Source organism: Fusarium phalaenopsidis (genome assembly GCF_050370095.1).
Source record: "Fusarium phalaenopsidis strain FUZ10S chromosome Unknown contig_32300, whole genome shotgun sequence".
Classification (NCBI taxonomy): Eukaryota; Fungi; Ascomycota; class Sordariomycetes; order Hypocreales; family Nectriaceae; genus Fusarium; species Fusarium phalaenopsidis.
This window is the reverse complement of record NW_028145406.1, coordinates 124,719-134,583: the sequence shown is the minus strand read 5'-3', so window position 1 is coordinate 134,583 and position 9,865 is coordinate 124,719. Positions and strand designations below refer to the sequence as shown.

The following is a 9,865-nucleotide window of genomic DNA, read 5'->3' as shown; positions in this document are numbered from 1 at the left end:
CGTGCGCCGAGGAGTCGCGCATGTTGATCAGTCCAGCAGATTGGGCGCACGAATAGCGATGTACCGGAGTGCTGGTGCAAGATGTCGTAGAGCGAGTTCTTCGCCGGTCGGTAGATGCGATGCGGGCGCCTCTTCCTGGGGGTCGCGGCTGTGACAGGCGCTTGCGACGTGCACGGCGTCGAGCCGGGAGAAGAGCCATTGTGCGGCAGAAAAGACAGCGACGTCGAGGGCCTGGGGGTCGCCATGTCTGCTCAAACGCGCATCTGATGGATGAAGAGCGGAGTTCACCAACACAGCCGTTGCGGTTGCAGCTGCGCAAATGGGAAAAGAAAGGGAGGGCAAGATGCGTGATGCTGACTGTTTGCCGTCCTTGATGACTCTTTCCCTGCTTGCTCTGTCCTCTGCGCCGTTTCGCTGTCTGTGGCGGTTCTTGGGCCAATAGCCGGACTGCGGTTGACGAGAGCGGCTACCATCTATGAACGATTTTTATCCGGGGAACATTAGCTAATCCGCGTATCTAATTGACTCAACACATCCGGCTGGACGGTGGCCCCTCCGACTCATTATTAGGGACGTTGACTGCCCACCCTGGCATAGTGCCAATCGGACATGCAGAGGACAGGATTGCAAGGTTGCAAGGGTATCAACACTTAAAACCCCAGCACCCACCGTCCAGTCCGGATGTGCTGAGCCGATACGGTCTCTTAGCCGATCTTCTCTTATTTACTCACTTTGCATACGTGGCACTCTCAATCCAGAAGTGCCAAGTAGTCGCAATATAGACCTGACAGCGGGCTTAGTTTAAAGCCCGTTCGTTGTTTGGCCAGATGGAAGCCATTGCCGAGGATAGGAAGTATCTTCAGAATGCACTCTGTATCCGGCTAGCCCGGATCAAGCGACGACACTAGCTGTCCTCACTTCCCGCAAGTCTTGGCAGCTGATGATGGGGCTCCTGGAGCCAATTAATACAGGGAGGCCAGGGCGTCCAGCTGCATGATGGGTAGAGGGTGGGCGGGTGGCACTCCACCACGGTAACCTCACCCGGGGCGAAAAATTACAAGCCTGTGGGGCCTGGTCAAGCGTCGTCATACAGACTGTGAGAACGGCCAGGAGTTGAGCTTTTTTCGTTTCCTTTCCCCTCTTTTTTTGTTTTTTTGGTCAAGTTGCCCCAAGGGGAACGGTTCCCCTAGCTTATTAAGCTGCAGAGTTCTAAACCTGTCCATCCCAATGCGCCTTCAGCTCTTCTATCTTCCTCCCCATGTAGCCAGTCTACGAGATCCATAATGTTGGCTGCGATGCCTGCTGCAATAGGAGTCGAGTAGGATGTTCCCGTCTTGAAGACATATTTGTCGTCCGAGAAGCCACATGGCACCGCTACTCCCAGAGTGCCGAAGTTGTCGCAATTCGCTAGTGGCGTAGGGTCGACCTCACTCAGGTTTCCATTCCCATCAGTGGCGTGTATGCAAAAGACGGTTTCTGCCTTGGCGGGATAGGTCCTCTGCCTGTTGCCTCCATAGTTTGATGCGGCAGCAAAGACAACCTTTTTCTTTCTGTACGCATCCGTGATGGCGTCTTCCATCTCGTCGTCCCAGTCTGAGTCTGAGTTGAGTCCAAATGACATGGATATGATGTCCGCGTCAGCTTCGTCGATGGCCCATCGAAGAGCCTAAGCCAGCAACAACGCTGATTAACTAACCATAACATAACTCATACGTGACAAAGAAATATGTCTTCATCGCGACACCTCCAATCATACACCAGACTAATAAATCGCTCGACTAGCCAGTGAACTTTGGACTGAAACTGCGGCCTTGAGATCCAGGGGACGCTCGTATGGAACATGCGAAGTCGGATCAACGTTCCGAGATATGAACATTTGGTTTCCGTTGAATGCTTTCCTTTCTATGTGTATGTGTAGGGTAACCAGTTGGGATGGATTGGGCTGACTAATAAGGCGGCGCGGCCGCCTTATTAGTCAGCCACATCATCCACCTGGGGCCCCATTAGGGACACGGGTACCCGTAGGTCCAAAATTTTACTGGAAGGTCCCACAAGGAGAGGTCCGGGAGGCTTACAGTCACATTCACCTGCGATCGAGCCTGTCGCCCTCCAGACGTATCGAAAGAACGACGACGGAAGACAAGCACCCGAGGCACAAGCTGCCAGTTTTCTGTGCTTGCAAAGCAGAGCCTTGATAAGGCCACATGGACTTTAAGGCACCGTCCAGATAGCCGATCCGCCATTCACAATCATGAGCCAACCTGGCACCAGTCTGCTCACCCAAATCATCGCACACTATCCGACACGGACAGATCAACAATCAGCAACCTCACAAACGCCGGGATAGCGCCAAAAGATATCAGGACTTATATCCCCCAGAACTCAAACACCATTGCAACCCAGCAAGATATCTACAATCGCATCGCGGATAGCAAGCGAGAGCTGTGTGAGGGTCAAAGTACTATACACGCCTTTGCAAACCAGCTAGATAAGGAAGGGTTCTGGAACCGGATGCAGCTTGATTCACATGACCGGGTTACAGCAGTATTGTTCGCTCACCCGGAGTCATTGGCATACCTCAAAGCTTACCCAGACCTGCTCTTCTTGGATTGCACATACAAGACGAATAAAATGGAATGCCGCTCCTCGATATCATCGGGGTGGATGCCTGTCAGCGATCCTTCTGTATCGCCTTTGCATTCTTGAGTGGCGAGAGCGAGGAGGATTATACCTGGGCTTTAGACCGGCTTCGATCAATGTACCAGCTTTGCGGTGCAGCCCTCCCGTCTATCATCCTCACGGATCGGTGCCTCGCTTGTATAAATGCTGTCGCTCGCTGCTTTCCAAGTGCAATCTCGCCTTTATGCCTCTGGCATGCTAACAAGGCGGTCCTCCGCTACTGCCAGCCAACCTTTACACGCCGTGACCAGGGGCCAGAGGCTCGCCGAGAGAGTCTCAACGATTGGAACGAGTTTTTCAATTGCTGGCATTCGATTGTAAGATCAACGGACGAGGAAACCTTCGATCGGCGCGTCAAGGGGTTTGAAGAGCGCTACCTGCCCCAATATCTCGAAGAAGTTGGTTATATCAAGACCAACTGGCTTGATCTCTACAAGGAAAAGCTCGTCAAGGCTTGGGTGGACCGATACCCCCATTTTGGTAACGTAGTTACCTCGCGGGTCGAAGGTATCCACGCGCTCCCAAAGAGCCACCTGAAGAAGTCTACATTAGACCTTTTCGAGGCTTGGAGGGCCGTGAAGCATGCATTGCTCAATCAACTAGCTGAGCTACGATATAACCAAGCCAAGTAGCAATCGCGTGTGCCGATTGAGCTCTCTGGGGTTCTCTATAATGTCGTACATGGCTGGGTATCTCATGAGGCTTTACGCAAGGTCGAAGAGCAGCGGAAACTGCTCTTGAAAGAAGAGCTGCCAGCTTGTACCGGCGCATTCTCTCGATCTCATGCAACGCCCCCGGCTATCAGAGGTTCGCCTAGTGCCGCGGCCGCGAGGGGCCAGGCGCGGCCCTCAAGACTGTATGTTCTCCCGGAAGGCTCCCGCCCGACCGGCGCCATGGCGCCTAAGTCCACAGGGCGTGTGGCTACGCATTGTGCTATATGGTGAATACATGGCGGCCATGTGCAACCACCGTTCGGCATAGTGCCCCAAGCACACGGCGACGACCAAGGAGCACGCCCAGCGTCCGTTCCACGCCTGCCGCGTCCTGGCGTCGGAGGCAACCGCTGCGCCAACTGCGTCTACACAACCACCGGGACTGCGTCTGGCTGAGCCTCCCAGCCTACCCGCCGGGCGCGGCACATCGGCCAAACGGCCGCGTGGGAGCAGGCCATACAGGAGGCAAGACCAAGAAGCGCATCGCCATCCTCGGGGCTGGTGCTCGTGCGCGCCCCCCCGCGCAGCAGCAGGCCTAGCAGGCCCGACCGCGCCGCGGTAGATTCTGATGGCCGGACGCCGTGCATCAGGCCGTCGTGCGGGTGCTCAACCTTCGTCGACTACGCCACCCTCTGCCCTATCAACCTGCCCCTGACCCTTTTTAGAGACCCGTGTTGTGTAGTATTGGCTGTGCTGTGGATTATATCTTCCGACCCTGGGTAGAGAGCGAGAGATTGAGGATGGGAAGAGAAACTGATGAGCGAGAGCTCAACAGATGAGTCAAGGGATGGAGATTGAGTAGAGTCAAGGTTCAATGAAAAGTTTATCAACACAATTCCAAGCAAAGTTTCAAGACGTGAAGACAGCAAGTGCAATGCGTAGACACAATGGGTAACCCAATCAAATCACTGGGAGTCAACAAGATATAGTCATGAAAAGATCTTGAACGGTGTTGCCTATCTTTCTTTATAGGGTCGCCACCCGGCTGGTCGTTCATGTCGTCATCCTCGTCCACACTGAGACCTTGACTTGGGAATCTCTGTCCTCAGCCGCCATCATCGTTCGCATGGGCTGTCCTCGGTCGTTTCGAGACGACAGGCAATGGTTCCTCGTCATCAGTACCGCTCTGGCTTGCCATCCGGACCCACCCCACTTGCAACCAGATCTTTTCTTGCTGCAACTGGCTGAGGAGTGCTCTGTCCTGGGCCTGCAAGCTATTGCGATCAAGTCGCTTTGCCAGGCGCTTGAGCTCCTCTCCCTGCGCCTCGATGGAAACACCTCTCGGCATTATCATTAAATTGTGGGAGCACTGCATCGCGTTGCGGTACCGTAGCGTTGGTGCGCTTGTGTCATTGAGTGGGAAAACGCATCTCATGACTGGTGTGCTTGGTTGGTGTTAGTTGCACCGATTTTAGATGGAGAGAAGACTGTTTTTATCATCGTAATGAAAGAAGGTTCGTTGAGCCAGAGTGTTGGGCGCGGAAGCATGTGCAGAGCTTATTTGATATCGACTCTTGCGTTGAAAGGCATTGGGCATGATGGCTTGATTGTGTGTAAAAATGTATTTCTCTTGCTGGGTTGCCTTGATCTACTTTGGGTATGCTATGAGGTTGAATTACTTTTCAATATCTTGTTGACTCGCTGAAAGTCACGTGAAAAAAGCTCGACGATTAGACGCGGAGCTCAGTAACCTTCCTCAAACCACATTTATAGTCAGCAGCAATAACGTCACGTCCAGGCTTTCCCATGTACCTACAACCCATGAGCATGGTGTAGATCTTGCCCAGCAGGTCCTCTAGAGACAGGTCGGGAATTGGCGATGATGAGTACGCGGCTCCATTGAACTTTTGCAGTGCTTCCATGGCGAGCATCTTTGTTCGTTATCCCAGTCCGTACCAAACCTTAGGATATAGAGTTGTTCTGAGAGGTGTTTGCCAGTGACAGCGTATCCCCTGGCGTCAAAATAATTTAATATCTGGGCTTCCCACTCCTTTTGAAGTTGAATGGCGTCTATATTATCTAGATCCACTTACTCGCAGATTTCGCCGACCTCTGGCCTGTAATCGAGAGCTGGGACGGAGCTGGAAGTAAAGGCCACCTGCGATTCAGCCTCGAACAGAGAAGAACTCTCCTGTGGCAGCGACGTTCTCACCGACACGGCCCCATTACCCAAGAGCCAAGTCCATCGGAGATAGACCCACTGATGCCTATCGCAGTTCATGTGGAGGCGCACAGGCGGCTCCGATTCATCGACCTTCATAAGCCCGATTGGAGGCCAAGGGCACATGGGCGGGTTCCGAAAAGGAGCACCTTCTGGTTCGACATCCCAGCGCTCGTGGCGCAACCGCCATACGTCTGCTCGAGCAACCCGATCTCCTGCTTGTAGATAAGCTCCTGACTCATGGAAATCCATGAACGACTGCGGAGAACCTGTCCAAGCTGCAACTTCGGGTATCGGCCTTGAAGGCACTGGGGTATAAAGAGTCTGGAGGAAGGGTACAATAGCGAGGATCGTACTCGTCTATCCATAGGTGGCAATTCCATACCATAGAGGAGCAACGTTCGGTCGGCGGAGCGCAAGAACGTGGCTGGGCATCTCGAACTCGCCTCCATTAACCAAAGGCTTAACCACGTCGATTATCGGATTACACCAAGGACTGACCAGGTTGCACTCCACCCCTGGTTCCCAGAAAACTGCCCAAAGCATCGACGACAGGAAGACGGGGTTGGAGCTGAGTGTCATGTAATGAGACAGGTTGTTAAACTCCCGTTCGATGCTCGAAAGAGAAGCTGCTTGGATATCTCGTCTGGTAAGAAATGGCCTTGGTAGTTTGACCATCGACGCCGTCTCGTTATGTAGGGGAAGTGTCAAAGCCATAGCGAGAGCCAAGGGGACTTGGCTATCAAGGTTGTACATGGAAGCGAATCTGGTGAGAAATTTCACTGCCTGTCTGCTTGACGGCGGGCTCGGATTCGGCGATGTCGACGATAGGACTTGTGCTACAAATCGGACCTTGACGTTGCCAGTGTACGCAATAGCCCATACGGGCTGTTTCCTGCTGGCCGATCGCCATACCTGGCCTGGGGAGACGAGAGAAGTCTACCAATGGAACTCCTCTTCAGAAGCGTGCCCGATATCTACCGCGAGATGTTGCTCGTCCGAGTGATGCTCATGATCAGGGATTGCAGATATGTTGCCTGAGTAACACACTTCGACGGTTCCCGTGAATCGTAGCAAACCCCATTTCTCTGGGGATGACGACTGAGAACTCGGCACCGATAGCCGCCGGCTTAAGCATCATAAGAAAATGAGCCATGACACTGGCCCCCAGCCCTCGAAACAAGGAGCTACTAGAATTTTGGCTTACATAACTTACTATGAGACCCGTGCAAGTGAAAGCCAGCGAGGATGGGACCGCGACCTCGAATGCAACCGTTCGTGTGAAACTAGCATCTGGTGTATTGACCAATGTAGATTCCTGTCACATATCCCAGCCAGCCCCAGAACCATTTCCGGCCTGATAGCCAGCTTCGTGCTCCCCCTCCTAAGTCGCTGCTTCCTGCGCGCTTCTAACTCTTGACATGTTTGCTATAGAACACACATCGCTTGATGTGGATCCGTTGAATTGCTCTCCCTGCTTCTTGCCCTTTCTCCCGTGGCTATCCTGCTCTCCCTCCCTGGCTTTCTGTTTCCGCCTTGGTACCGCAACCAACCTGCCGCTCTTCCACGCCGAGCTTAAGAGCCACAGCGCCTCAGCCCTCAATTCCCTCGCATCATATGTGTCGGTTCCTTCGGAGATGACAGGCCGGCCCAGCATCCGATACTGGGCATGCCGAATGACAAGCGGACCACAACTATGTCCGTCGCGTTGACGTAATGCTCTCTGTTTTCTCGGCGTTAGCCAAGTTTAATCTCCAAAATACTGGCATGCAGGCCACACACCTTCTCGATGTATCGAAGACGAGGGAGCTTTTTCTCACATATCTCCTATCAAATAATTAGTATCATGCTCCTCCTTGACAGATCACTCACTCTGCGAACCTTGATATCAGTGTTTTCTGTTTCGCCCATCTAGTCATAGTGGAAGATAGACTCTTCCCTCTCGTTGATTTCGAGGAGACTGAATTGGCTCTGGCTCTGGAAGAGAGGAAAGAGGCACACCAGGCGAGTTCCTGCCCCCACCTGACGGTGCCATTTCGCCATCTGCTCCACCACCCTCTTGAACGGGCGCTGCATTAGGCTATGGGCTTGCATCTGCTGAGGGATTGAAACAGAGAAGCCGACGCGGACAAACGCAAGTTTATCAGACAGGTGTAGGCAAGCGAGTATGACCTCGTCGTTAAGCCACGTCCTCCCACTCAACCTTCGGATCGAGTCCACGCCGAAAAAGAAGTCAGTGCCCTCGACAAGAAGCATGTCGCCAGTGATGGAGTCTTGGATCTGCTCAGACAAGGCGCTAAGCTCGATACATCCGGTAGACAGCGCTGGGCTTGGGGACGACAGGCTTGCGCTCCTTAAGTCATGGCGAAACTTGCCCGGGCTCGTCCTACCTGTCTCCAAGAGCAATGCCAGTTGAGCCTCCAGGAGCCCCAAGACGGCCATCTTCTCCGGGCTGCTTAGCAGCCCTCTGACCAGAGTATTCAGTGGCGCTTCTGGGGGATGGATGAGTTACCTACCCCAGGCTAGTCAATCAGCCTCCATTTAATACTCCAAGGATGAGTATACCATGCATCCTTGACCAGGATACCGAAGCCGAGGTCCTTCACCAGCCGCGACCACTTTCGTCCACGTTTCAGGTGCGTGCTGAGCCTCCTGCGGTGTCGTTCCCATCCCTCCTTGCTGGTCTCGTCATCTTCGGGCTTGGGACCAAGAACTCTCGCCAACACTTCTTGCGCAGGCTTCTCGGGTGCCACAGGACTGCCGGCTAGCTTCTCTTGAGATGCGTGCCATCTAGCCCAGTCAATCGCCGTCAGCGCATAGCGGATGGCCGCTTTTTTTTTTCGCTCTCCATCAGCTGCCTCTAGCCGGCAAGCCAACGCCGAACCGTGCGACCATTGGGCCCTAGCCTCCGCCTCGCTTCCGAGAGAGTTGTGCAAATCCTTGTAGGTTGCTCGCGAGTTCTCCGGAAAACTGGAAAGGCGGACCTGCTCGTGACTGCCATGGACGAAGTCAGCGATGGTTTCATCCACAAGTCGAAGGCAGCCCTGCTCGATATTGTCTCTCTGCCTTGAGGAAGTTTCTCTTGTGGGATCGGTTGGAGAGGGTGTCTTTTCCGGAGGCATGGTTTCAATTCTCGGTTCCATGTCGATGGGTATGAAGACCGCGTTACAGGAAGGTTCTGAAGTCAGTGTGTCTCTCTCATCCACCTTCTCAACGTGGATTGGCAGCGAACTCCTACCGTCGGTTGACTGAAAGGGAGACTGCTTGTGGACTGCGCATGGCTTTGTGTCGATGCTCAATACCCTGTTGCTGAGCACGATGCTGTTATCCTCATTATCGGCAATGTGTGCTGGCTGAATAGAGCTCGGAGGCCTTGTGGCATATCCAAACGCAACACCACCTCGGACTCTGACATCGCTGCCGTCAGGTTGTTCATGACTCTGTCTATATTCGACGTCGACTTCTTGGATCACGGGGCTCGAATCGTTCCTGCACAGGCTGTCGAGATGATGGCAGAGTCTGCGAGCGAAGGATCGTATCCGGTGTTGTTCTCGGGCAAACTGCTGGCTCAGAGCCGACCTCAAGCTTCGGTCGAGTTGCTCGCGTTCGTCTCCAACCTGGAGATAGCATCGAGAACGAGAGGAAGGCCAGAACGGCAGGCTCGAGGCTCGAAAGAAGGGGGCTCAGACCCAGCATGATCTTTCTCTGGCTGGTGGCTGGTGGGAGGCATTGTGGCAAGAGCTGTTCAGGGCAAACTGTCGAAACGCAGAGGCAAGAAGGGAAAAAGATGATGGGAAAGAGGAGAGGAAAGCGTCGCCTTCAACTCGGAGGAGGGCATGGCCTTTATACCCGAGTCTTTCATCCCACCATCCTTCAGGCCGTAGCCTCATGGCTTAGATCTGAGGTATAAGTGGCCAGACGGCCCAACAACACAAGCTTGCCCCCACGCCTCTCGTCACTGTCTCTGCCGCCGTGACCAGGGCTTGCAGCATCTTGATACCGAGTAGCACTGCAGCTCTCCAGTGCAAGGCAGTGAAGCGGACCACAGATGCCGGGCCCGCTTAGTTCCAGTGGCGCAGTTTCCCTCAGCCAACGGTGTTTAAGAAGAGCCCATCCTATAGGCTTGGAGTACCTAAGCTAGCAGCGTCGACAGGGGGATCGTAGCTTTAACACGGAGAGTAATGAGGTGCAGGATGCGTGCCCGAGGACGTTGGCCGAGATGTGCCATGAGTGAGAGATGGCGTCGAGTTCGGCAGAGCATCAAGAGCCAGCGGAATCTCTGGATATGCATCCGGGGGAGGGAGACTTGGCT

General features: G+C 53.9%; 1 protein-coding gene across 1 annotated transcript; it reads right to left on the bottom strand.

The window, feature by feature from the left end:
• Window positions 1-7,464: 7,464 nt before the first annotated feature.
• On the bottom strand, window positions 7,465-8,675 carry LRP88_07372 (uncharacterized protein; the record flags this gene model as incomplete). Its single annotated transcript, XM_083243902.1, has 2 exons — window positions 7,465-7,939; window positions 8,119-8,675. The coding sequence occupies 2 exons, from the start codon at window positions 8,673-8,675 to the stop codon at window positions 7,465-7,467; spliced, it is 1,032 nt and encodes a 343-aa protein (XP_083100337.1).
• Between the last annotated feature and the right edge of the window lie 1,190 nt (window positions 8,676-9,865).